The sequence below is a fragment of the Felis catus genome, chromosome A3, assembly GCF_018350175.1.
Source record: "Felis catus isolate Fca126 chromosome A3, F.catus_Fca126_mat1.0, whole genome shotgun sequence".
NCBI classification, from domain to species: Eukaryota; Metazoa; Chordata; class Mammalia; order Carnivora; family Felidae; genus Felis; species Felis catus.
Window position 1 is genome coordinate 91026631 of NC_058370.1, and position 27958 is coordinate 91054588.

General features: G+C 40.1%; 2 protein-coding genes across 4 annotated transcripts; both read left to right on the top strand.

The window, feature by feature from the left end:
* The first annotated feature begins 716 nt into the window (after positions 1-716).
* LOC123384218 (60S ribosomal protein L12-like) lies at positions 717-4763 on the top strand. The gene has a single exon (XM_045053332.1). The coding sequence runs from the start codon at positions 1027-1029 to the stop codon at positions 1522-1524; it is 498 nt and encodes a 165-aa protein (XP_044909267.1). The 5' UTR covers positions 717-1026; the 3' UTR covers positions 1525-4763.
* Positions 4764-11079: 6316 nt separating this feature from the next.
* Positions 11080-23320, top strand: POLE4 (DNA polymerase epsilon 4, accessory subunit). Of its 3 annotated transcripts, none has more exons than XM_019827486.3 (5): positions 11080-11344; positions 11924-12008; positions 12633-12674; positions 13116-13262; positions 22957-23320. In XM_019827486.3, the coding sequence occupies exons 1-4, from the start codon at positions 11135-11137 to the stop codon at positions 13217-13219; spliced, it is 441 nt and encodes a 146-aa protein (XP_019683045.1). In that variant the 5' UTR covers positions 11080-11134; the 3' UTR covers positions 13220-13262; positions 22957-23320. The 3 variants fall into 3 exon arrangements, with proteins under 3 accessions (XP_019683045.1, XP_019683046.1, XP_006930287.1); XM_019827487.3 differs by having other exon boundaries at positions 13120-13262; XM_006930225.4 differs by lacking the exon at positions 13116-13262 and having other exon boundaries at positions 11087-11344.
* The last annotated feature ends 4638 nt before the right edge of the window (positions 23321-27958 follow it).

The following is a 27958-nucleotide window of genomic DNA, read 5'->3' on the forward strand; positions in this document are numbered from 1 at the left end:
TGAGGAGATGAGAGTGAGGAATCACCATCTGGCTGAGGAGGTGAGGGAGCAGGCCAGGGAAATGTGGTAGGATTGCTGGCTGCCCTGACACCCACTTGAGACTGACAAGACTAGTGAGACCAGTCAGTTTGGTTTTTGTTATTGATACTGTTTTCTCTATTCACACATAACTGCATGAGTGTCAGCGTAGCATAGGCATGGGATTCGATCTAACCAGGGTTAATGTGCTGTTATTAGTCTGTTGCCTCTCAGCTCCAAATCCAACTTCACTACTTGATGGTGATGTTGGCACGTTCCTCCTTAGCCAGATGATAGGATGTTATGCTTCATTAGTAGAGGGAACTAGAGGAAAAAGGGGGCATTTCCTGGTTCCTATGAGCTTTTTTTGGAGGAGGCTTTTGTAGCATACAGTGGCGGGGCAGTGTGCAACACTTCTTCAAAGGCATCTTCCCAAAGCACCCAAAAGGTGAGTTGCCAGCAAGTCTTTCCAGCAGACACGTCAATGACTTCACTGCTCATTGAGTCATAGGTCTGCACCCTGTCCAACAAGGTTTCAATTTCAGGTCCAGTGGTAAGGGTGGTGTCCCATGTTCGTTCCACCCTTGGGTTTTTTTATCTAGCCCTGGGGGTAGTGACTCCTCCCTATACATGCAATTCGTCTATTCTTTACACTTTCCTTTTTTTTTTTTTTTTTTTTTTAAAGTAGGCTTCATGCCCAGTGCAGAGCCCAATGCGGGGCTTGAACTTGCGATCCTGAGATCAAGACCTGAGCTGAGATCAAGAGTTGGAGGCTTAACCGACACAGCCACCCAGGGAGCCCTAGATTTCTCTTTACTCCTTAATAGTCAATCCCCATTAGAGTTAGTAATTTTTTTATAGTAAGCTTTCCTTTCCATTCTTCCCTGGTACTATCTTAGTTTCAGAAACAAAGAAAAGCACTTTTGACTTTTGTCTCAGAGGAGGTGAGGGTGCAACAGTCTTTGCTTGTCCTGAATCTAGGTGTATCCTACACCAGTGGCCTCCACCATGCCGCCTAAGCTCGACCCCAATGCAATCAAAGTTGTATACCTGAGGTGCACCGATGGCGAAGTGGGTGCCACATCTGTCCTGGCCCCAAAGATTGTCCCATTGTGTCTGTCTCCAAAAAAGATTGGTGATGATATCGCCAAAGCAACTGGTGATTGGCAGGGTCTGAGGATTACAGTGAAACTGATCATTCGGAACAGACAGCTCCAGACTGAAGTGGTATCTCTTGCTTCTGCCCTGATTATCAAAGTCCTCAAGGAACTTCCAAGAGACAGAAAGAAGCAGAAAAACATTAAACACAGTGGAAATATCACTTTTGATGAGATTGTCAACATTGCCTGGCAGATGTGGCACCGATTTTTAGCCAGAGGACTATCTGGAAACATTAAAGAGATTCTGGGGACCACCCAGTCTGTGGGCTATAATGTTGATGTCTGCCACCCTCATGACATCATAGATGACATCAATAGTGGTTCAGTGGAATGCCTAGCTAGTTAAGAACTACAAAGGAGAATATTTCAATACAGGATCATTTGACAGCAATAAAACAATAAAAAAAAAAGGAAATAAAAGCAAGAAAAAAATCCAAGATTTCATTATATTTTCAAAACTTTGAGTCTCACTCATTTAATTCCTAGTTCCCAAGGAGGTGGTAGTCATATGGACAGTAAGGGGAGTGCATTAACAACGAAGGGACAGCCATGGTGGAGAGAAAGGCTGATCCACATGAGGACTTTGAGAGTCCTGGTATATCAGGGCAGGCCTTAAGGAGCGTTGTTTACTTGAGTAAATTGATGGAGAGGATATTGATACTAAGGTTGGACCCTAAAACACTAGTGTATTCGTTTGCTAGGGCTGCCATAACAAAGTGCCATAGACTGGGTCTGGAGGCTAGACATCTGAAATCAAGGTGTAGCTACGGTGGATTCAGTTGGTATTAATAATGTGTGTCCTCCCAAATGTATATGTTGAAGTCCTAACCCCTAGTACCTCAAAATATGACCTTATTTGGATATAGAATCTTTATAGAGGTGACTATATTTGGAGACGGGGTCTTTAACAGAAGTAATTAAGGTGAAAGGAAGTCATAAGAGTGGGGCCCTGATCCGATAGGATTAGTGTCCTTATAAGACAAAACACCAAAGAGCTCTCTCTGTGCATGCACAAATAAGAGGTAATGTGCACACACAGTGAAAAGGTTGCTGTCTATAGGCCCAGAAGAGAGCTCTCAGTAGGAAACAAATAAACCAACATCTTGATTTTGGATTTCACAGCCTCCAGAACTGTGAGAAATAAATTTTTGTTGTTTAAGCCACCTAATCTATGGTATTTTGTTATGGCAGCCTAGTCAGACCAACACAACTGGTTTAAATTATGTCTGCCCCGTTAGAAGCCAATTTCCCCAGTACCATCTCTATTTCCCCAATATCACCAGTGCCTGGCATGGTGCCTCTCACATAGTGGGCACTCAATAAATATTTGTTGAATGAATGATTAGTAAGTCAATAAGAAGTGTTATTATCCTCATTTTATAGTGGAGAAAATTGACAGATATGAAAAGATACTTAATAATCACAACCCAGAGATACAAATGGCATTTTGTTGATCAAAATTAACTAAAAAATCAAATAACATGTTCAGGCACCGATTACATTAGGAGTTGCTTTAGCTGGTTAGTGAAAAGGGTCGTTTTTGCTCTGAATTCACTCTAGTATCCTTTCTCTAATCAGGATCAGAGATCTACCAATCCACATCTGGTTCCTTCCCTATAAATCAATGCTCTCAGAGTCACCAGACAGATACAAATCTTAGAGGAATTTCATTGCAAAGGCAATGCAGGGATATAAGAGGGTGAGTATTTGGTCATCTCCCAAGATACCTCACAGGGTGGCATTCCCTCTGCCAAGGGTCTGGTCCACACCCCACTGGTTTAGAAACTGGATCTGTCAACACACTGAGTGTGGATCCACCTCATTGTTCTCTTTTTAATTAAGCTCAGAGCTGATGCATGAAACCAGAATGTCTACTTATCAATTCACAAGAGGATTAGAACCACTTCTGTGTCTGGAATATTTGTCTCCACATGGCTGGCAGGTTCTTTCACTGAAGACAGACCTCTGAGGAAGGCAAATTATCAGCAGGTTGCTTCGTGAGCATGGAATCCAAATGAGGGGAACAAGTTAGATGATTGAAATTTATAGGGGCATTAAGCCGAGAAAGCCTGACACGGTCATTTTTTACTGTAAGTATGGCCATACCTATGGCACCAGAATATTTACAACCATTAGCTGAGAGGCCATCTCTAGTGGGCATTTCTTAAAAGGGCTCTGCTGATGTTTACCATCATGATGCCCCTTTTTCTATGCTTTCATTGCCAACCAGTCCTGCTTTGATGACCCTTTAAATCTTTTTCTTTGCTTAAACTTTCAGACTTATTCTTTTTCCTTAAGATGACTTTATATCTGTTCTGATCTGTTTTGTGTAGTTGTAGGGTTTAATTCTCTACAAATAAAGCATAACTTTATTTCTTTAACTTACACGTACTTGAGGGAGGCCTCACCTCACCAAATTCCTCCATAACCAAATAAGTATTTTCTGTTCTTATAATTTTACCTTACCTTACTTCATTCAAAATATATATTTGGGGGAACTTCTTATCAGACACTGTTTGTCCCATCTTTGTACGAGGTCAAATTACTTATTTTCTCATTTGTAGATAATTTTCATCTTAATTACTACTTATTGATTTATTAATTGGGTCACTGATTATTTCTTCCTTGTCACATGATTACACAAGAATAGTGTAAATAGCAATAAAAGCAATCCTGAGACATAGTGCTTTTCTTTCCATAATGATAAATCTTTGCTAAAGTCACCTTTAAGTTACATAGAAAATACATAAACACATGGCCTTATTCACAAAACAGGTGGCAGGCTGGACTTGGCCCACAGACCATAGATTGCTGGGCTCTGATGTGTATTATCATCTTGGCCCAGGAAGGCACATGGGTTCACAATGTTTAGTATAGTGGAGGCAAACCTTATAGATGCAGGTTGCAAGCTTAGCATAGTTGTGTAAGGTGCTGCTTGTATGGATTTTCAACTGCACAGGGGGATCGGTGCCTCTAACCCCCGTGCTGTTTGAGAGTCAATAGTGCTAGTACCCTTGGTAGACATTTCCAAATAACAATTCTTTCTCCGGGTTCTGACATGCTTTCTTAGGGGCTGGCAATTCCAGATGAGCCACAGTTAGTGATTCATTCATTCACTAAATATTTATTAAGCACCCACTAAGTGCTAGGTATTGTACCACAGACTCAATGAACAAAAGTGGACAGAGACACTCCCTTAAAGGAGCTTATTGTGGAGGATGGGGGGAAGAGAGAAGTCAAATGTTGATCAAATAATCGCATAGGTAAATGCAGAATTGCAACCTGTGATCAATACTATGAAGGACAGGTGTTCAGTGGTATGTGTAACTTAACCTCTTCTGTGGGAAGATGAGTTGATAGGGGAAGACTTTTGCAATTTGAAGGAAGATGAGAAAAACTTTCATGGCAGAATTGCTATAGACTGGAAACAAAATCTGTATGGCTTGAGCACACAGATGAAATGGGACTAGAAAGGTTAGAAGAACCTAAATATGGAAAGTTTTGTAGACAACATTGAGTTTTTATTATTTCTTTGTTTTGTTTTGTTTTTGTTTTCATTTTTTTTAATGTCTATTTATTTTTGAGAGAGAGAAAGAGTGTGAGGGAGGGAGGAGCAGAGAGAGAGAGGGAGACACAGAATCCGAAGCAGCTCCAGGCTCCGAGCTTTCAACACAGAGCCTGACGTGGGGCTCGAACTCACGGACTGCAAGATCACGACCTGAGCTGAAGTTGGACGCTTAACCGACTGAGGCACCCAGGTGCCCCAATGTTCATCTGTTTTGTATCTTGAATTCTACATATGAACGAAATCATATAATATTTGTCTTTCTCTGACTGACTTACCTGGCTTAGCATTATGCACTCTAGTTCCATCCACGTTGTTGTAAATGACAAGATTTCATTCTTTTTCATCGCCGAGTAATATCCCATTGTGTATTTATGTGTGTGTGTGTGTGTGTGTACACATACATCACATCTTCTTTATCCATTCATAAGTTGATGGACATTTGGGCTCTTTCCATACTCTTTCCAAGCTGTTGTTAATAGTGCTGCTATAAATATTGGCGTGCATGTGCCTCTTCGAATCAGCACTCCTGTATCCTTTGGATAAATACCTAATGGTGCAATTGCTGGGTCATAGGGTAGGGTTTTAATTTTTTGAGGAACCTCCATACTGTTTTCCAGAGTGGCTAAACCAGTTTGCATTCCCACCAGTGATGCAAAAGGGTTCTTCTTTCACTGCTTCCTTGCCAACATCTGTTGTTACCTGAGTTGTTAAGCTTAGCCATTCTGACAGGTGTGAGGTGTGGTATCTCATTGTGGTTTTGATTTGTATTTCCCTGATGATGACCAATGTTGAACACTTTTTCATGTGTCTGTTAGCCATCTGGATGTCTTTGGAAAAATGTCTGTTCATGTCTTTTGCCCATTTTTTCACTGGGTTATTTGTTTACTGGGTGTTGAGTTTGATAAGTTCATAGATTTTGGATACTAACCCTTTATATGATATGTTGTTTGCAAATATCTTCTCCCATTCTGTCAATTGCCTTTAGTTTTGCTGATTGTTTCCTTCTCTGTGCAGAAGTTTTTTATTTTGATGAGGACTCAATAGTTCATTTTTGCCTTTGTTTCCCTTGCCTCCAGAAACATGTTGAGTAAGAAATTGCTGCAGCCAAGGTCAAAGAGGTTTTTGCCTGCTTTCTCCTAGAGGATTTTGATGGCTTCCTGTCTTACATTGAGGTCTTTTATCCATTTTGAGTTTATTTTTGTGTGTGGTGTAAGAAAGTGGTCCAGGTTCATTTTTCTGCATGTCACTGTCCAGTTTTCCCAGCACCACTTGCTGAAGAGACTGTCTTTATTCCATTGGATATTCTTTCCTGCTTTGTCAAAGATTAGTTGGCCATACATTTGTGGGTCCATTTCTGGATTCTCTATTCTGTTCCATTGATCTGTTTTTTTTTTTTTTTTTTTTTTTTTTTTTTTTTTGTGTGTGTGCCAGTACCCTACTGTCTTGATGATTACAGCTTTGTAATACAGCTTGAGGTCTGGGATTGTGATGCCTCCAGATTTGGTTTTCTTTTTCAAGACTGCTTTGGGTATTCAGGGTCTTTTCTGGTTCCATACAAATTTCAGGATTGTTTGTTCTAGCTCTGTGAAGAATGCTTGTGTTATTTTGATAGGGATTGCATTGACTATGTAGTTTGCTTTGGGTAGTATTGACATTTTAATAATATTTGTTCTTCCTATCCAGGAGCATGGAATATTTTTCCAGGTTTTTTTTTTTTTTTGTGTGTGAATGTCTTCTTCAATTTCTTTCATAACCTTTCTATAGTTTTCAGCGTATAGACTTTTCACCTCTTTGGTTAGATTTATTCCTAGGTATTTTATGGGTTTTGGTCCAATTGTAAATGGGATCAATTCCTTGATTTCTCTTTCTGTTGCTTCATTATTGGTATATAGGAATGTAACTGATTTCTGTGCATTGGTTTTATATCCTGTGACTGCTGAATTCATGGATCAGTTCTAGCCGTTTTTTGGTGGACTCTTTTGGGTTTTTCATGTAGAGTATCATGTCACCTGTGAAGAGTGAAAGTTTGACTTCCTCCTGGTCGATTTGGGTGCTTTTTATTCCTTTGTGTTTTCTGATTGCTGAGGCTAAGACTTTCAGTACTATGTTGAATAACAGTGGTGAGAGTGGACATACCTGTCTTGTTCCTAACCTTAGGGGGAAAGCTCTCATTTTTTTCCCCATTGAGGATATTAGTGTTGGGTCTTTCATATATGGCTTTTATGATCTTGAGGTATGATCCTTCTATCCCTACTTCCTTGAGGGTTTTTATCAAAAAAGAATGCTGTATTTTGTCAAATGCTTTCTCTGCATCTATTGAGAGGATCATGTGGTTCTTGTCCTTTCTTTTATTGATGTGATGTATCACACTGATTGTTTTGCAGATATTGAACCAGTCCTGCATCCCAGGTATAGATCCCACTTGGTCATGGTGGGATTATTAAAATTATAAAATTATTAAAAGAATAATTCTTTTAATGTGTGGTTGGATCTGGTTGGCTAGTATCTTGTTGAGGATTTTTGTATTCATATTCATCAGGGAAATTGGTCTGTAGTTCTCCTTTTTAGTGGGGTCTTTGGTTTTGGAATCAAGGTACTGCTGGCTTCATTGAAAGAGTTTGGAAGTTTTCCTTTCTCTTCCTCTGTCCTCTCTCCACAAAACAGTTCCCTACCCTCCACGGCTTTTCTCTTCCCCAGTTCACCTCTCAGAACTGTGCACTTGTGAAGTTCTGTGGCTCAAATTATGCAGATGTTTGTGTTAATCCTCAGATCAATTTCCTATGTATTCAAAATGGTTTAGTGCTGATCTAGCTGCATTTCAGGGATGAGACAAACTCAGGGTCTCCATGCTGATCCACCACCTTAACTCCCCTCCAAATTATTATCATTTCAATCAAAGTTAGAAGGGAAGGATTGGGAACACTGCCTAAACAATATCTTTAAATACTGAATTAAGAGCAAACTATTCCTTTGTATCTTTTAAAGATTTAATACACTTAAAAAATTTTTTTTGACATTTATTCATCTTTGAGAGACAGAGTGTGAGTGGGGGAGAGGCAGAGAGAGAGGAAGACACAGGCTCCAGGCTTGAGCTGTCAGCACGGAGCCCGATGCAGGGCTCGAACTCATGGACTGCGAGATCATGACTGGAGCCGAAGTCGGACGCCCAACCGACTGAGCCATCCAGGCGCCCCAAAACACGTTTCCTTTTATTTCTTTCTTTTCTTTTCCTCCATATGCTTTCTCTTTCTGATGAGTTGACTTTCAAGTGCTTAAGCGATTCCTGCATCCCAAGGTTTCCATGGCCAGGTTCATGATATTTTTTTCTTTCTCTTTAAAACAGTCCTATGGATTTTTTTACCTTGTGTTCCCTATGGTTTACTTAACATTTGACCCTACAGAAGTGTGTGTGTGTGTGTGTGTGTGTGTGTGTACACATACATATACGTAAAATACATATATGTATATGTTAAAGCAACCAGATTAGGTCCAGGATGGAGTTGCTCATGCTAAGCCCCATGTCATCAAGTCAAAACTTAACTAGTTTCTATGTTCCGTTCTTCTAGAAAAGGAGGGCTTTTCTAGAAGCCCATCAATGCTTGCCTGCTGAACACAAGTTTTCTAACCTGGCTCTAAGACTTCTCTCTGCTCCATATAGGGAAACTAACCCTACTTTAACCAATCAGCAAATGTCCAGTATAACTTCCTTACTCCTGTTCACTTTGGTCTGTAAAAATCTCTCGCCTTGTACAGATCTTCAGAGCTGCTTTCTATCTGCTAGGTTGGATGCTACCCAATTCATGAGTTGCTGAATAAACCCAGTAAGATCTTTAAAATGTACTCAACTGAGTTTTAACCACATACAACACACATGCAATTATTTTATTTTTATAGTTTATTTTGAGAGACAGAGAGAATCCTAAGCAGGTTCTGCGTTGTCAGTGCAGAGTCCAATGCGGGGCTCGAACTCATGAACTGTGAGATCATGACCTGAGCTGAAGTTGGATGCTTAACTGACTGAGCCACCCAGGTGTCCCAATATGAAATTATTTAAAAAAAATAATTCATAAATGAAATGTATTTCCACAAAATATATATCTAATGGATACAACTCTTATCCGAGGAGGGTAGATGATAACTTGTCTTAAATCATTAGTTTATCACATAAAATGTTCACATAATATTTCCTTTTTGCATTAATTTTCTTCTTGTAGCCTTTAAAGATAATTTTAGCCTTTCGTCCTATATGGTTGAAATGCAAACCTTTTTGTGTGTGTGTGTGTGTGTGGCTTTTTTGACCCGTTTTCCTGTTTCCTCCGCGCTTTTACCACTAAAATTCAAGGACAGTAAAACACGATTCCCCTTGTAACACGACATAGTGCCTTTCAACACTCATAGTCATGAACTGCTGTGTGGTCTAAATAAACGTCTTCTTATTGTGATGGTAAAACCAAGGAAAGGAGAATGGAACTAGGCCAAGTGGACAACTGATTGGGGGGGGGGGTGGAAAGGAACTAGGGCAAGAAAGGGAAAGGAAGAGGAGGAAGTGGAAGAAGGTAGGGAAAATATGGATAACAGAGAAAACTGGGAAGAAAGAGGGGCTAAAGAGAATCCTCCAAAAGCCAATTTGCCTCTACCCTTCAGGAAGTCTGAAATAATTCCTGTCCCCACAGTGGTCAATTTATTATGTTAACTCAGAATTTAGGCAGCCATTAGTATTTAACTACTTTGACATAGTTAGAATATTGCTCCATGGAGTGTCCCACTGTAAGGGGACACAAGAATCTGGCTGTGCTTTTACGAATTTTGTGTGGAGCTTTCCCTGTGCGGGAGTGTCCATAAATGTAATCTGAAGGTGGACTCTGGACTGAGATCCTAAAGGAGATTGTAGTGAAATTTTCAGTGCCAGAGACTCCTTTCTGAAGGTTTTAATCTTGCCCAGCCTCTTGCTCTGCTTTATTGGAGCCTCTGCTAATCCAGTCATGTAGCATTTACTACATCACTGATGAATGCAGACACTAGATATTCTTTAATTCAACTGTATCTTGGTTTGACTACATTCTGCAGTGGATAAATTAGCCACTTTGTGTTTTAACTTCCTCAACTGTAAAATAAAGATTAAAATATCACCTACTTCAAAAAGGGGATTACAAAAATCGTTACTCGATAAACACATAAATGTAAAGCACTTTGAACGATGCACATAGTAACTGCTGAAAAATGTGAGCTATTGTAACAACAGACTTAGGTTAAAACTGTTATTGCAAACGTGAACTGATCTTTTATGCCAGATTTCAAACTTTGGTGTGGGGACTAATGGGGGGGTGGTGTGTGTTCTGAGAGTCTCTCTGCAGGTGTCTGTGACGTCAAAACTATTTTCTTAATAATACTAAGATGCTATTTGCCCTTTTCATTCTCATTTTCTCAAGAAGATGCAGAGGAGTTTCCAGATCTATGTGAAAAGTGATAACGTTAACATACAGAAGCAGCTGGAGAATCCAACTGTTTTCTATTAAAGCCATACATTCAAGAGATTTTCCTCATTAAACTTTTTTTTTTGAAGCACTTTGTGCTTGTCATAAAAATTGTTCACTTGTCATGAAAAACACTGTGTTAACGTGTAATGTATTAAATATTCTAAAACTGCTTTAATTTCGAATACAATAAATATCAATATAACCTACAGAAACAAAAGCTCTTTGCGATCCTTAGTAACTTCTAAGAGTGTAAACGGAGCCTGTGAACAAAAACTTTGAAAGCCAACACTGTGGTGCAACTCGCGATTGAACAGGCTTGTGATCGCCACAACTTCATACTTTCCAGCCTCTGTGCTTTTTTCTTATGGTTTCCAGTCAGGACTGAAACTCTCCCATTTCTGCCTGCCAAGGTCCTACCTCCTTTTAGGGCATTTTGTTCTCCTTGACACTGGTCCAGATTTCGCGCCCTTCTCGGTACCCTTTTTCCCCAGTCCACTGCGCCCTCCGGAAAGCCCAGGCCTCGCAGGGGCACCTGCCCTTCTCAGCTTTGGCTCACTTGCTTATCACTTGACTGAGACATTCTTGCGGGCCAGGTCTGGGTTTCTCCAGACCAAGGATGCTCCTCCCCCGCACTAGCCGGGCCCAACCACATTAGACCAGTAAGGGACGGTGCCTGGGCCCAACTAGGCCCCACAGGTTCACCGGTACCGGGAAATGAGTCCGCGGTAGCGCCGTAGCGACGGCGCAGGGAGAGCCGCCACGCCCAGCCGGGAGTCCCGGGAGCTTCCAGCCGCGTAAGGGGCGGAGCCACGCGCCCACCGGGGGCGTGGCCTTCGGCGCGCGCGGGAAAGGGGCCGGCGTCGCATGCGCGCGCACAGTCGGCGGCCGCGCGCAGCACGCTTGGGGCCCGGATGGCGGCGGCGGCGGCTGGAAATGGGACACCCCGCGAGGAGGAGGGGCCCAGTGGGGAGGCAGCGGCCCCGCCGCCGCAGGCCCCGACAAGTGTGCCCGGAGCTCGTCTCTCGAGGTTGCCGTTAGCGCGAGTGAAGGCCTTGGTGAAGGCGGACCCCGACGTGACCCTCGCGGGACAGGAAGCCATCTTCATTCTGGCACGAGCAGCGGTGCGGCGGGAGCGCGAAGGCCACACGGGGCTGCGGGGCGGGGAGGTGGCGAGGGGCGGGGCCGTGGCGAGGGGCGGGGCCTGGGGGGGAACCTTCCTGGGGGCGGGGCTTAGCGGCGTCTTGGGAGGCTTGGGGAGAGGGGGAAGCCGGGGTGGAAGAGGGTCTGGACTGGGTGTGCGAAGAATGCGGAGGTGAGGGGCCGGGGCCAGATTCTGAGATAAAAGTCTAAGAGGGAACGCTAGGGGAAAGAGACACATACTTTCAGTAGTTGTATTGGTTTGTTAACACACCTGTCTCTTCATTAGGGCACGGACAACGACTTTAAATTGCTTTTACAATACCTGACACAGCTTGTGGGAATCTCAAGTGAATGAGTCTGGAGAATTTACAAGTGAGGGAGCAGGAACGTGTCACGTCCTACTGGGGTAGAGGGAATGGGAGCAGATCGTCATGAAGTCCAGACTGAGAACCTTTCCATGCACCTGAGCACCCCTCACCTCCTTCCCACCACTCAGATAGAAGAGCTCACAAGAATTGTGCTAGAACCCATTGCTACAACTCTCCCCTTGTGCCTCACAGGAATTATTTGTGGAGACCATTGCAAAAGATGCCTACTGCTGTGCTCAACAAGGAAAGAGGAAAACTCTTCAGAGGAGAGATTTGGGTAGAGTGTCACTGTGGTATTTGGTATCTGGGGGCAAAGAAGGGAGGGCTGGGGGAACCCACCTCTGTAAGATGAAAGGTGCCACATCCCTTTGGACTGCCATAGTGATAGAAAGTCCTACCTTTAGGGTCCCAGTGCTTTGGGTGGCTGTATAGGTGGTGGGGTAGGGAATGAAAGGAGTCCATGTGTTCTAAAGCTGATTATACCCCTTTATGCTGTCTGCTATGTTGAATCAGACTTGACACTTCTTTTTCCCATAGAAACTGGGGGTTTGATTTGTTTCTTTTTAGTTGGTAACCCTTGTACATGTGTAAACTTTTGTGTACCTTAATTCCACTTTCCCTTCATTTTGCCAGACTCTTCTTTGATGACTTTCAGAGCAAAGGGTTTCCCCTTACCGAACAGTGTTTACCTAGGCTTTTCTACTCTTGTAGAGAGGCAGCTGATATGTAAGATTTAGTGGTGGAGTAGAAATGGATTCACAAAAGCAAGGGACAAATTTTATAAATGCCCTCATTTGCATAAAGCCTCACGCCCTTCACTATGTGGGTTGTGGTTTTTTTTTAAGAGGTTGGTGTCCAAATGACCAGAGTTAGTCAGGTGTCCCTTTACATTGTGTTTCAGATAATGCAATAGAAGCCGTGGATGAATTTGCTTTTCTGGAAGGTGAGTTCTCTATGGATGGATAATCATTTCCACCTGTCTTTCCCATGCTAATGAGCTGAGTTCAAAATCTTATAAAACTGCTATTTGGTTCTTCCTTGTCTGTAGAGTGATAATTCTTTCTACTTCCCATTAAGATGGGAAAAACTAATATGTTAAATCTGGTGAGATCTAGCAATTCTAATTCTCTTGGGTCATTAGAACTTTTTCCTGAAAATTGCTAATTATAAAAAATGAGAGGCAATATAAGGACTCCAGTGGAGTTAGGTGCATTGAAAAGTTTGATTCATACTTTAATCTCCATTCCTAGATATAATCTTCCCTGTATCATAATGCTAGAGATCAGAAACAATTGCCAACATTTAAAGGGTTGCTTCTTGTTCTTTTTTCTTCTTCAGTCTGTATAACATTATTTAAAAAAATTTTTTTAATGTTTATTTTGAGAGAGAGCTCGCATGCTTGAGCGAGAGGGGCAGAGAGAGGGGGAAAGAGAGAGAATCCCAGGAATCCAGTACTGTCAGCTCAACGCGGGGTTCATCATGAGCTGAGCCGAAATCAAGAGTTGGACTCTTAACCGACTGAGCCACCCAGGTGCCCTATAGTTATTATTTTGCCACTGGGAGATTATGTACTTGCCTGTTTGTTGTTAAGAATTTTGGATTAACTTGTGTACTAAGTCTTGTCATTGAAATAGAAAATATTTGAGATACCTTATTTTAGCTATCTTCTTTCAGGGCTATTTCTCCTATTTAATTACTATATCTGATCAGCTTATTGTTCCCTGCACAAATTCTGCTTGAATATGTGAAAGCCGTGCACTTGCAGTTCATTCTTGCCCTTACAATACCAGGGTGTTCTCATTATCTCTTTCAAGCCTCATTATCTCCACAAATCCTTTGTGTCTTTATTTATTTCACTAGTTTTCTCTTTTGTTCTGTGTCACATATATCACTATTTTTCTCTTTTGTTCTGCATCATATCAATCTGGGCCTCTCACCCTTTTGATACATTCTTTTAAATGTGTTTCAAGATACATTTCCATAGCCAGCTTTAAGTCTAGATTATTGAGTATTCTTTCAGTTTGTAGGTCTGTCTTAACCCTTTTTTTGCTTACTCATTTTTCTTAGTAACTTGTTACCTGCCTACCTAAGGAAGGCAACTTCTTGTGACAGACTTCCCATCAGTTCTCCAAAAATGTTCAGAGCCTGCTTTACCAGCTCACTTTTAGTGACCAGTTTTTCAGAGTATATAATAAGATACATATTTTAAAGAGATAACACTACAGACCTGTGGATGATGAATTGGAGGGTACCACAGAATAGAAGTGGAGAGATCTTATGTAGTTTTCCCCTCTATCCTCTTCCATGGCATAGTACTTAGCTTGGATTTTTATTTTTATTATTAATTTATTTGTTTATTTAAGTTTATTTATTTATTTTGAGAGACAGAGTGTGAGAGCACGTGCACAAGCGGGGCAGGGGCAGAGAGAGAATTCCAAGCACTGTCAGTGCAGAGCCTGCCTTGGCTGGTGGGGGGGTGGGGTGGGGGGCTTGAACTCAACAAACCTCCAGGTTATGACCTGAGCTTAAATCGAGTCAGGGCCCTTAACCAGCTGAGCCACCCAGGTGCCCCTTAGGTTGGATTTTTCATAAATGGTCATTTATTGAGTGGTGGATGTATTCATTTTCATCTTCTGACCCAATAATCTCAGTAGTTGCATTCGTCTGTTCTCTCTACATTAATATATCTGAATTTTGGCCATTTTAGCATTTGTAGATTGAGTATTCTCTTATTTTGTACTTGGTAAAATAAATGTTCTTATATCCTTAGATGTATATGTTCTAAGTAGAAAATTATTTTTTTTTCTTTTTTAATCAAGGTGATATATATCCATGCTTGAAAATCAAATATCTAATGTCTTACAATGAAATGCAGCTGCTGCTCCATGCCCTTTTGTTGTTTCTGTTTTTTAGCTTTTTAAGTGGTCACTTACATTTCTAAATAATATGCTTCATCTTTGGTTTTTCAACTATACATGTTATCTGTTAACTTCCTGCTGTGATAAATGAAGATTTGGGTAACCTGTACTGCTCCATAAATCCCTCTTCCCCCCTTCTGATTTTCGGTAGTTATGTCATTATTTTTATAATGTTGGACATTATAAAAGGAACAGATTGTTCCTTTGTTACCTTTACAGTTTACATAACACTAAAATATCTATTTTTTTGGTTAACTCTCCACTTTGGAAGGTATGACTATCTGTGAGCCTATCTCTTCCTTTCCCATTTTTTAACCCACTCTTAACTCTCACTTAGTGTCATTTATACTTATACTTTGACATTGTCAAGGCTAATAACATATCTTCTTGTCATAGTTAAATCTCCCATGCTTTACCTGTAGGTCAAGTAGTTGAAAAACAGTAATGTGGACACTACCACTACCCTTCCTGTCCTTTAATCCCTCTTAGACATGTCTTCCCTGCAGGCAACTGTTATTAGTTTCTTGGGTAATTTTCTGTATGTTATATGCAAAGGTATTGATATATGTATATTCTAAGCCTTTCCTTATGAACACAGATAACAAATGTAAAGGCAATAAATAACAAAATGAACACCATTGTAACCACCAGCTAGGTTAAGAGATAGAATAGCATCAGCCCCCAGAAGTTCCATATATATTCCTTCTTTGTCATAGATCTTCTTTCCATCCCCTTTGCTGACTTAACAGTATCCTGACTTGGGGCGCCTGGGTGGCGCAGTCGGTTAAGCGTCCGACTTCAGCCAGGTCACGATCTCGCGGTCCGTGAGTTCGAGCCCTGCGTCAGGCTCTGGGCTGATGGCTCCGAGCCTGGAGCCTGTTTCCGATTCTGTGTCTCCCTCTCTCTCTGCCCCTCCGCCATTCATGCTCTCTCTCTCTGTCCCAAAAATAAATAAACGTTGAAAAAAAAAAATTAAAAAAACAAAAAAACAAAAAAAAAAGTATCCTGACTTTTTGGTAATTACTTACTTGATTTTTCTTTATAGTTTTAGCACATAAGCATGTATCCTTTAACAGTGGGATTTAGTTTTATATTTTTTTGAAATTTTAAAAATGTAGCCAAATCATCTATGTGGTTGTACATATCTCTTGTTTGTTTTTTGTGCTGTATGGCATAAGATTGTGTGGCAGTATTACAATTGGGCCTTTAAAAAATTTTTTTTTTTCAACATTTATTTATTTTTTGGGGGGAGAGAGAGACAGAGCATGAACGGGGGAGGGGCAGAGAGAGAGGGAGACACAGAATCGGGAACAGGCTCCAGGCTCTGAGCCATCAGCCCAGAGCCTGACGCGGGGCTCGAACTCACGGACCGCGAGATCGTGACCTGGCTGAAGTCGGACGCTTAACCGACTGCGCCACCCAGGCGCCCCCCAAAAAATTTCTTTTTAATATTTATTTTTGAGAGAGAAAGAGAGAGAGAATGCAAGGGGGGGTAGGGCAGAGAGAGGGAGTCACAGAATCCAAAGCAGGCTTCCAGACTCTAGGCTGTCAGCACAGAGCCCAATGCGGGGCTCGAACTCATGAACTGCAAGATCATGACCTAGCTGAAGTTGGATGCATAACCAACTGAGCCACCCAGGTGCCCCACAGTTGAACCATTTTAATGTGGATATTTGGATAACTTTTTTTCTGTTATAAACAATTCACTATGAACATTCTTACACGTTTCTCCAGGTGTGTGTGTGTGTGTGTGTGTGTGTGTGTGTTTATATATGTATGTATGTATGTGGGTATAGATAAAATTGCTGGGATATAGGATATGTATAACTCCATCTTTTGTAGATACTGCTAATAGATACTGTTGTGTCTATTCCCATGCACATACTTCCTGCATTCCTGATTGACATTTCTACCAAGAGCATATGATAATTCCCATTGTTCCTCATTCTCACCGACACTTGGGATTTAATTTCTGCCAGTCTGGTGGGGATGTTAATGATAATTGCATAGTACTTTTAATTTGCATTGCCCTGATTACTGGTGACATCTTCTCATACGTGTGCCCCTTTTTTGGGGGTGAGGTGGCGTCTTATTTTTATCTTGGATATTTTGTCTTTTTCCTTATTGATTTGTAACTGTAACTGCAATTATATATGTATATGCTTTTTCTTTTTCTTTTTCTTTTTTCTGGATATGAATCTTTTTCAGCATATGGGAAGCAGGTATCTTTTCCTGGTTTAGACTTGGCTTTTCACTGTTTAGAGTGCTTTTTGATAAATGAGGTTATTTTTTTAAGTTTATTTATTTTGAGAGAGAGAGAGAGAGGGCATGCACAAGTGGGAGGGGGCAGAGAGAGAGAGAGAGAGAGAGAGAGAGAGAGAGAATCTTAAACAGGCTCCACCCTGTCAGCACCGAGCCTGATGTGGGGCTTGCCCTCACTAACCATGAGATCATGGCCTGAACTGAAATCAAGAGTAGGATGCTTAACTGACTGAGCCACCCAGCCACCCCAATAAATGAGTTCTTAATTAAAGATAGTCAAATGTGGGGGACCTGGGTGGCTCTGTTGGTTGAGCATCTGACTCAGGCTTAGGGCATGATCTCATGGTTAGTGAGTTCAGGCCCCATGTCAGGCTCGCTGCTGTCAGCACAGAGCACACTTCAGATCTAATGTCCCCATCTCTCTGCCCTCCCTTGTGCTCTGTCAAAAATAATTAAAACATTAACAAAAATAAAGATAGTCAAATGTATTAATGTTTTTCTTTATAGGTAATGCTCTTTGTTTTCCTGTTTAAGACTTTTTTCCCATCCCATGTCATGAAGACATTCTCCTATATGCTAAAATTTTTGTAGTTTTCTTGTCTTTCATAAAACTTTAGTTGACTTTTTGTGTATCAGACTGAAGTGAGGGTCAATTTATTTTTTTTCTTATTATTTAGATAGATACTTTTCAATATTATTTTCTTTGCAGTGCTACTTTTGTTAGAAATCAGGGCTTTTTCTGGGCTTTCTGTTGTGTCTATTCCCATGCCCATCGCACACAGTCTGAATTATAGTTGCTTTATTTGAAAGAACAAATCTTCCCACCTTTAAGTGTCTTGACTATTTTAAGTTCTTTGCACTTTCATGCGTATTTTAAGATCTGCTTGTCAAATTCCATGTAAAAAGCATATCGGTGGGGATTGTATTGAATCTGTAGATTATTTAGGGGGAGAAACTATATTTTTACAATAGTGAATCTTTCAGTCCATGAACATGGTATATTTCTCCATTTATTTAGATCTTTAATGTTTAAAAACCTTTTTTTTTTTAATTCATTTTTGAGAGAGACAGAGACAGCGTGAGTGGGGGAGAAGCAGGAAGAGGGAGATAGAATCCCAAGCAGCCTCCACACTGTCAGTGCAGAGGCTGATGTGGGACTTGTACTTATGAAACCATGAGATCATGACCTGAGCCAAAACCAAGAGTCAGATGCTTAACTGACTGAGCCACCCAAGTGCCCCTTTAATGTTTCATAAATTAAGGTTTTTTATTTTCTGGGAAGAAATCTTGATGTATTTTGTTAGATGCTTTTCTTTAAGTATTTAATAATTTTGATGCTCTTGTTACTGGTATCTTTCTAAGAAAAAATTAATTTTCTGAATGTTGATAGTATAGAAATATAATTGGTTTTCTGTGTTAATTTTGTGCCTAGCATCTGTTTAACTCTAATGATTTCTGTTCATTCTTTTGGATTTCCTTAGTTACACAGTAATATCCACTAGTAGTGACAATTTTGTGAAATTTTCCCAATCCTTTTCTTTTTAATTTCTTCTTGCCCTAGAATCTCCAGTCTAATGTTGAATAGATGTGCTGATAGCAGTCATCTTTATTTCAAAGGGGAAGCTTTCAGTGTTTCCCCATTAATTATACTTAACTCTAAGGTTTTTTGTAGTTTAATTTTAATAGATTGCAAATGCTCTATCAATGTTTATAAAGAGAGATTGGAGATTTTTTTCATATCGAATGTGAGCCTCATACAAATTAGTTGGAGAGTATGTATATCTTTTTGATCTGTTCTCTAGAAAATTTGTAAGATTGGAATTATTTCTTATTTGAATGGTATAATTCATCAGTGAAGCCATCTGAGCCTAGAATTTTCCTTGTGGGAAGATTTTTGATTGATGTTTTTGGATGGCATTGGGACCATTCTGATTTTATTTTATTTTCTTGAGGTCGTCTTGCCTGCTTCCCCCCATAAGAGTTGTAGTTTTTCTAGGAATTTTACATTTTATCTAAATTTTCAAGTTTGTTGGCATAAAGTTCTTCATAGTACAGCTGACCCTTGAATAGCACAGGTTTTTTGTTTGTTTTAAATTTATTTTGAGAGAGAGAGCATGTATGTGCAGGAAGGGCAGAGGGAGATGGAGAGAGAATCCCAACCAGACTCTTGAGTGCTGTCAGCACAGAGCCTGATGTGTGGCTTGAACCCACAAACCTGTGAGATTATAACCTGAGCTGAAATCAAGATTTGGATGCTTAACCTAGTGAGCCACCCAGGTGCCTCTGTTTGTTTTTAAAGTTTATTTTTCTTTTTCTTTAGTACTTTCTGTACCCAGCATGGGGCTTGAACTCACAACCCTAAGATCAAGAGCCATCTGCTCTTCTGACTGAGCCGGCCAGGCACCCCAAGTGGGGATTTTTTTTTTTTTAAGTAGGCTGCATGACGAGTGTGGAGCTTGAACTCATGACCCTGAGATTAAGAGTCACATGCTGTATTGACCGAGCCAACCAGGTACCCTAAATGGTACAGGTTCGAGCTGCTTCAGTATATGTGGATTTTTTTTACAGTACAGCCCTATAAATGTATTTTTCCTTCCTTATTTTATTATTAACATTTTTTTCTAGGTGACTATATTGTAATAATACAGTATAGTAATGCATATGATATACAAAATATGTGCTAATCAACTGTGTTATTGGTCAGCAGTAGGCTATTAGTTAAGTGTTTGAACATTTTATATTTATAAATTGATCATTGTTACTTTTGTTTGTGCTTTTTGCCTTAAAGATTATTTTGTTTAATATTTTTAAAACTTACAAGCTTTCTTTTGTTAGTATTTGAATGGTGTGTATTTTTCTCGTTTAAAAAATTTTTACCTTTCTGTATTTATAAACGGTATAATTGGATTATTTTTAAAACTTTAGGCTGACAGTCTTTGCAGCACTTAGTTCATTTATGTTTAATGCAATTAGTGATATATATATATATATATATGGGTTTAAATCTACCATATTATTTTGTGTTTCCCATTTGTCCTATTTTATGTTTTTTTTTTTTTTCAGTTTTTTGCCCTTGTTTTAAGTATAATTTGTTATTTCATTTTTCCCTCTATCTGGAAAGTATATACTCTCTCTTTTTTTTTAAAGTTATTTATTTTTTTTGAGAGAGAGAAAGAGCAGGTGAGCATAGCGCAGGGAGAGGCAGAGAGAGAGGGAGAGAATTCCCAGCAGGCTCTGCCCTGTCAGCGCAGAGCCAGAGCGAGACCTAGAGCCAGATTTGGGGTTTGAATTCCTCTAGTTCAATTCCACATTGTTGCAAATGGCAAGATTTTATTCTTTTTCATCACTGAGTAATACTCCATTGTATATATATACCACATCTTCTTTATCCATTCATCAGTCGATGGACATTTGGGCTCTTTCCATACTTAGGCTATTGTCAATAGTGCTGCTATAAACATTGGGATGCATATGCCCCTTTGAAACAGCACACCCGTATTCCTTGGTAATGCCTAATAGTGCAATTGCTGGGTCGTAGGGTAGTTCTATTTTTAATTTTTTGAGGAACCTTCATAGTGTTTTCCAGAGTGCCTGCATTCCTATATTTTACTTTGGTTTTTAAAGGCATCTTGCTGAATATAGAATTTTAGGTGGAAAGTTAATTTTATAGTGTTGAAGATCTCATCCTGTGTTTTGACTTCCATTGTTTCTGTTTAGAAATCACTGTTAATCTGTTAATTGTTTGAAGCTAATTTGTCCCTGTTTTGGATACTTTTAAGATTTTTATATTTGTCTTTGATATTTTTGTAGTTTTACTTGGATGTATCTGGGTGCTGATTTCCCTCTATGTATCTGCTGCTTAGGCTTCTTAAATCTAGGGATTGGTGTCTTTTATCAGTCTTGGAGAAATCTCAGCTTGTATCTTTTCAGATAATGGCTCTGCTTTGTTCTTTCTCCTTTCTCATTAAGATTTCCATTAAATGTATGTTAAACCTCAGTCATAATTTTGCCTCTCTGTGCTGCATTCTGTGTAGTTTTTTTCTGATCTCCCAGTTTATTAATTCTCTCTCCAGTGAATTGTCTCCTTTAAACTTTTCTGTTAATTTTTTAGTTTGTTTTTGTATTTTCAGTTCTGTGAATTCCATTTGCCTGTTTGTTATTTGTATTTGCTCCAGGTGTTTTGAAGCTAGTCTTTTATTTGTTTAAACAAAGTAAGTGTAGTTGTTTTATAGTCTCCAGTCTAATTAATATCCAAAGCATTTTTGAGGCCGATTTATTTTATTTTTTTTCCTGACTTGTTTCTGTTGATATTGTTTCATAGTCTTTTTAACTCTTTATGCCTAGCTTTCTTGATGTATTGGTCAATGTACTTGAATAAATTATTTTTTGGATAGTTTGAGGCTTGTATGATGAAACCTTTCTCCAAAGAAGATTTTCATTTGCTGCTGCAAGGCACCTAGGGGAATGTATTAATCTCCTTAATCCAGATCCAAGACTTGAGGATTCTTGGTTCTCTGTGGTAATCTATGTGAACCCTGATGGCAAGTCTGCGAAGGGGCTGATTTAATTCTAGTGCAGTGTTACTCTGAGGGTGCCGCTTTTTGGGACTGTAGCTTTTTAAAAAATCAGACCTTCTCTCTTGGGCACACTCTTAGATTTGACTCTTGATTTGCTCAGCCAAAATTTCTCAGCTCTATCTTTTGGACGGCAAATGATCTTAGGGCAAAAACAGGTTTGGAGGCTGGGTTTACTTTGTGTTCTTGCCTTCTCTAGATTTTAGATTTCACTTTTATTGGTGCCTCTTCAGTGCTTGAAGGATTTTCTTTTTAAAAATATTTCAATCAGGTTTATCAGTTGATCTCAGCAGGAATTTGCCTTTATCACAGAGGCTATTTCTTTTTTTCTTTTTTAACTTAGAGGTATTTTTGCTTGGTTTTCTTGTGTTCTTTTCTGAATTATCTGTTTTATTCTAGGGTTTTTGTTTTTTTTTTAATAAATGTTAATTTTTCCTTTCTCTCTAGTCTGCCCAGTAATTTCCATTCCGTTTAGGAATGAGGTAGTTAAGAAGTCTGTTTGGAAGCTGTGTGTGTGTATGGGAAGGTGGTTTTTGCCTGGCACTTTTACTTTAGGGTGGGCTGGGGTGGGACCAGATGTTAAGCTGGGGTCCGGAAAGCCTTACTTTGGGGAGCTGGCATTTTCAGAGGCTCCTGTAGTTCTTCAGGTAATTCATTTAGTTTATTAGAAGAGAACCCCTGATTTTTTCCCATTTTGTTTTCTGGTAATGCTCCATGCTGGAAGGGTTGTAGGGAGATGGGGCCAGCTGTTTCTTATGTAGACCCTCAGGTCACTAACCATTTCTGACCTGTTTCTTTCTCTGTCATTCCTGGTGTCTGAGTCTGGCTGGAACTTCCCCAAGGGTCTCCTAGGCGATGGGCTCCCACCTCTGTTGCCCCCGTCTATTCATTCTAGGCTGATTTGTTTTTCTATTTATAAACATACTTCAATCAGATTTCTATTCAGCTTTTTGTTGAAATCTCTTAACTGCTGATGGGCCCCATTCTTTATTGTGGATTTATACCTTTTTAAAACCTTTTATTTCTTTTGAATGGAATCTTGGAAGGGAGGGCATACAAATTTGTGAGCTCAGTCTCCCATCTTGAACTGGAAGTTTCTCAAAAGGTTATGAACTTTTTGCTTAGAAAACTTTTCTCCTTTATTCTGTATTGATCACACTTTGTATGGAATCCCCAAATGCTCATTAACTAACACAACAACTTCTTTGCTCTGTTCCCCACATCTCATTCTAACTCTCTAGACCTGTGTGCTTAACTCTCAGCTGCCCACTTTCTGTAGTGACATGTTCTTTCTCTGAGATCTTTTGGATGGATATTCCCCCAAATGAGTAATTTGATCTTAGAGAATTGCCAGTACCAGAGCAGCTTCTACTCTAACTTTGCCCAGTTTGTGACACTCATCCAGTTCTTGAGGCACCTTGCTTTACATGTTGCTCTTTGTTTTTGTTTTGTTTTTGTTTTTGTTTTAAAGGAACTTTGGATTGATTGCTGAGCTGGGCAGTTTTGTGAGCCTTTGGATTGATTGCTGAGCTGGGCAGTTTTGTGAGCCTTCACCTGCGTCCTTCGGACAGCCCCTCTCCTGCAGGCCTCATCTTTGAAGAACGGAGTATTTGGAATATTGTACTTATATGCTTTTCCTGTCCTACCTTCACCTAAGCCGAGATAAGCAGAGATCTCACATGTTAGCTTTTCTCTACAAGGTCTTCCACCTACTGTGTCTTCCATTTAGGCTTGGATGCAGCCTATGCTGTTTGAGGCAGAGAAAAAGAAAATGATTTGTGTAGGTTGCTTAATGAATGATGAGGAACATAATAAAGGTTTCTGATCAATTTCAACATAGTGTGTTTTATAATCTTGCCTTTGTCCTTGTCGCTGTGACCAGAGGACCACCATGCCCAGTTACAGATCTTTCTGATCTTCCTTGCCAGCTGTTCTAAACCTCATTCCTTTGATTTATTTGCTTCTTTTTCCCCCAGTATGTCACCAGAATGTGATTCCAGGATTTATGGGATGCCACTTAAGTTCTTCAGAAGTTTAAATAAATGTGATCATAGTTTTAAAATCAGTTAAAATTTTAACAGCTTTATTGAGATATAATGTACATACTGTACCATTCACCCATTTAAAGTGTACATTTTAGTAGTTTTTAGTACATTCACAGATATGTGCAGCTATCACCACACTCAATTTTAAAATATCTTCATACTGATGGAATCATATGATTTATGGTATTTTGTGTCTGGCATCTTTCACTTAGATAATGTTTTCAGGGTTTGTTTATATTATAGTATGTATCAGTACCCATTCCTTTTTTTATTTTTTAAATTGTGGCAAAATACACATCACGTGACATTTATTGTTTTAACTATTTTTAAGTGTACAGTTTTGTGGTATTAAGTATATTCACACTGTAGTGCAACTATCACCACCATCCATTTTCAAAACATTTTTCATACTCTGAAACTGCAACTGTAGCCATTAAATAATAACTGCTCATTCTCCCCTCCCTTAGGTCCTGCTAAATTTTGGTTTTTAAGGGAAGGCTTGGGTGATCTAGCAGGAAGGAGGCAAAGTACTTGGAGAGTAGTGGTTAAAGAGAGCAGCAGGAAGCTGATTTAAACACTTGATCGTTTTTCAGATTCATCTGTGGCATTTGTTTAAAATGCCCATTTCTAGGACCCCTAGGCCTAATAAATTAGAATCTCAGGGGGTGGAGCTCCAAGAATCTCTCTTATTATTTTTTTTCAAACAAATTCCCCAAGAAATTTTCTTCCCACCACTGGTTCACAGACTAGTCTACAGGAAAATGTAAATCTCCCTCCTAAGGGCAGGGGGAGATGAAGTATGTAGAATGTCTAGAATAGAGAGGAAGTGAAGGAAAACAACCACCACTCTTTAAGAAGTAAGGGGTAGGGGGGACCTGGATGGCTTAGTCTCTTATGCCTCTAACTTGGTTTCGGCTCAGGTCGTGATCTCAAGGTTGTGAGATCAAGGCCTGCGGTGTTGGACTCCTTGCTGGATGTGGACCCTGCTTGAGATTCTCTCCCTTTTCCGTCCCTCCCCAGCTCGTGCTACCTCTGTCTCCACCCCCCCCCCCAAAAAAAAAAAAAAACAAAACAAAAAGTGAGAGAGGAACAACAGATATTGTAGGTCACCTGGTGAAGGTCCTGTATCACGGAAAGGACTGGGCACACAAAGGTGCAGAGAAAGATTCAAACCAAAGGAGGGCCCCAGTGAGACAGTCTGCAAAGCTGTTTGTTGAATCTATTGAATGTATTGGTGATCTCTAGTATATCAACACTTCTTGTCTATACAGTACTCACGATGCGCAATACCTGGCCCATGAGTCCCACATGCATATCTTTTGAACTGATTCATCATTTATAAAATAGCCAGTGTCATGGTAAGAAGTGGTCTTGGAATGCTGCCATAAAGCCTGCAGGTGACCTAGGAATTCAGAGGCTCCTACATTCCTGGGCCATAACCAGTAGGAGGAGGCTGACTCCCTGAGCCCTTGTTAAAGGCTGCCACCATTAGACCACCATTTGGTAGATGTGTTCTCTTCTGCCAGATGAGGTTAAGGTTGTGACAGTTTTAGGAATTTTCCTTGGAGTTTCCTGAGAAATGACAGTTACACTTTACCTCTGGATTCTGGTCCAGAAGCCTCCAGACGCTAAATAGTGTATCAATTGCAATATAGAATTCTTGCTGCTCTTTCACTGCAAGCTACCTGAACCTCAGGCATGTGTTGTCCCTGTATGCAAGATCTGGTGAAATGCAAAGGAAACAAGTATGAGGCTCTGCTCAGAAGTGCATGATCAAAGCCGTTTGCTCATAATAATATGCTCCAGTATGTGAGTGATGGTAGATCTCCCCAGGAATTTGGAAATAAGCTAGGAGGATTACCTTTTGAAAGTGGAACCTCTAAGGCTTTTCAGAGGCTAAATGGCTCCCAGACTCAGACCTGATCAAATACATCAAGAAGAATCTGCCAGTCAGTAGAGGGCACTGGTTAGTTATGAACAACAAGAAGGAGTCCCAGGGACAAATTGATAGGGCTCATTCTCCACTAGGTAGGGTAGCTTGAACCTTAGTGCTCCGAGCTGTTGACCAACTGTGTCATCCTGTCCCATTCAGGTGCCTTCAAACACTGTAGTCATCTCCAATGTCCATGGGGTCATTGTGGGATCTAGGCTCCTTCCATCCAATTGCTTTGTCAGTCCCTTCTATGTTGTACTGTCCAAGAGAACTTTCTGTGATAATGGAAATGTTCTGTACCCATGCTGTAGCCACCTACCAGCAACATGTGGCTACCACACATGTGGTTAGCGTGACTGAGGAACTAAATTTTTAATTTAATTTTTAATTTATTTAAGTTTTTATTTTGTTATGTATGTATTGTCAAGTTAGCTAACATACAGTGTAGTCTGGGCTTCAGGAATAGATTTCCGTGATTCATCACTTTCATACCATAGCCAGTGCTCATCCCAACACGTGCCCTCCTCAATGCTCATCACCCATTTTCACCACCCCCACAACCCCCCACCCCCATAACCTTCAGTTTGTTCTCTGTATTTAAGAGACTCTTATGGTTTGCCTCCCTTTCTGTATCTTATTTTTCCTTCCCGTCCCCATGATTATCTAAAACTCCACATATGAGTGAAATCATATATCTGTCTTTTTCTGACTTATTTTGCTTAGCATAAAATACCCTCCAGTTCCATCCATCTTGTTTCAGATGGCAGGATTTCATTCTTTTTCATTGCTGAGTAGTATTCCATTGTGTATATATACCACATCTTCTTTATCCATTCATTAGTTGATGGACGTTTGGGCTCTTTCCATACTTTGACTATTGTGGATAGTGCTGCTATAAACATTGGGGTGCATGTGCCCCTTCGAATCAGCACTCCTGTATCCTTTGGATAAATACCTAGTAGTGCAGTTGCTGGGTTGTAGGGTAGTTATTTTTAATTTTTTGTAGAACCTCCACATTGTTTTCCAGAGTGGCTGTACCAGTTTGCATTCCCATCAACAGTGCAAGAGGGTTCCCCTTTCTCCACATCTTCACCAACATCTGTTGTTTCCTGAGTTGTTCATTTTAGCCACTCTGACCAGTGTGAGGTTGTCTCATTGTGGTTTTGATTTGTATTTCCCTGATGATGAATGATGTTGAGCATCTTTTCGTGTGTCTGTTTTCCATCTGAATGTCTTCTTTGGAAAAGTGTTTGTTCATGTCTTCTGCCCATTTTTTCACTGAATTATTTGTTTTTTGGGTGTTGAGTTTGGTTAAGTTCTTTATAGATTTTTGATACTAACCCTTTATCTGATATGTCATTTGCAAATATCTTCTCCCATTCTGTTGGTTGCATTTTAGTTTTGTTGATGGTTCCCTTTGCTGTGCAGAAGCTTTTTATCTTGATGAGGTCCCAATAGTTCATGTTTGCTTTTGTTTCCCTTGCCTCTGGAGACATGTCAAGTACGAAGTTGCTGTATCTGAAATCAAAGAGGTTACTGCCTGTTTTCTCCTGTAGGATTTTGATGGTTTCCTGTCTCACATTTAGGTCTTTCATCCATTTTGAATTTATTTTTGTGTATGGTATAAGAAAGTGGTCCAGTTTCATTCTTCTGCATGTTGCTGTCCAGTTCTTCCAGTACCATTTGCTAAAGAGACTGTCTTTTTTCCATTGGATGTTCTTTCCTGCTTTGTCAAAGATTAGTTGGCCATCCATTCTTGATCCATTTCTGAGTTCTCTATTCTATTCCATTGGTCTATGTGTCTGTTTTTGTGCCAATACCATGCTGTCTTCATGATTACAGCTTTATAATACGGCTAAAGTCCAGGATTGTGATGCCTCCAGCTTCATTTTTGTTTTTGTTTTTTTTTCAACATTGACTGTTTGGGGTCTTTTGTGGTCCCATACAAATTTTATTTTATTTAAAAAAATTTTTTTTAAACATTTACTTATTTTTGAGACAGAGAGAAAGCATGAACAGCGGAGGGGCAGAGAGAGAGGGAGACACAGAATCTGAAACAGGCTCCAGGCTCTGAGCAGTCAGCACAGAGCCCGACGCGGGGCTCAAACTCACGAACCGTGAGATCATGACCTGAGCCGAAGTCGGACGCTTAACCGACTGAGCCACCCAGGTGCCCCCCCATACAAATTTTAGGATTGATTGTTCTAGCTCTGTGAAGAATGCTGGTACTATTTTGATTGGGATTGCATTGAGTGTGTAGATTGCTTTGGGTAGTATTGACATTTTGAAAATATTTGTTCTTCCAGTCCATGGGCATGGAATGTTTTTCCATTTCTTTGTGTCTTCTTTTCTTCAATTTCTTTCATAAGCTTTCTGTAGTTTTCAGTGCACAGATCTTTTACCTCTTTGGTTAAGTTTATTCCTAGGTATTTTATGGTTACTGGTGCAATTGTAAATGGGATAGATTCCCTGATATCTCTTTCTGTTGCCTCATT

Excerpts from the sequence above, each read along its gene's own strand:
- LOC123384218 (XM_045053332.1), top strand. The coding sequence starts at position 1,027 with ATGCCGCCTAAGCTCGACCCCAATGCAATCAAAGTTGTATACCTGAGG.
- POLE4 (XM_019827486.3), top strand. The coding sequence starts at position 11,135 with ATGGCGGCGGCGGCGGCTGGAAATGGGACACCCCGCGAGGAGGAGGGG. Across the intron at positions 12,009-12,632 it reads TCTTCAGAGGAGAGATTTGG|ATAATGCAATAGAAGCCGTG; the intron begins GTAGAGTGTCAC and ends ATTGTGTTTCAG. Across the intron at positions 12,675-13,115 it reads TGAATTTGCTTTTCTGGAAG|AGAGAGCTCGCATGCTTGAG; the intron begins GTGAGTTCTCTA and ends GTTTATTTTGAG.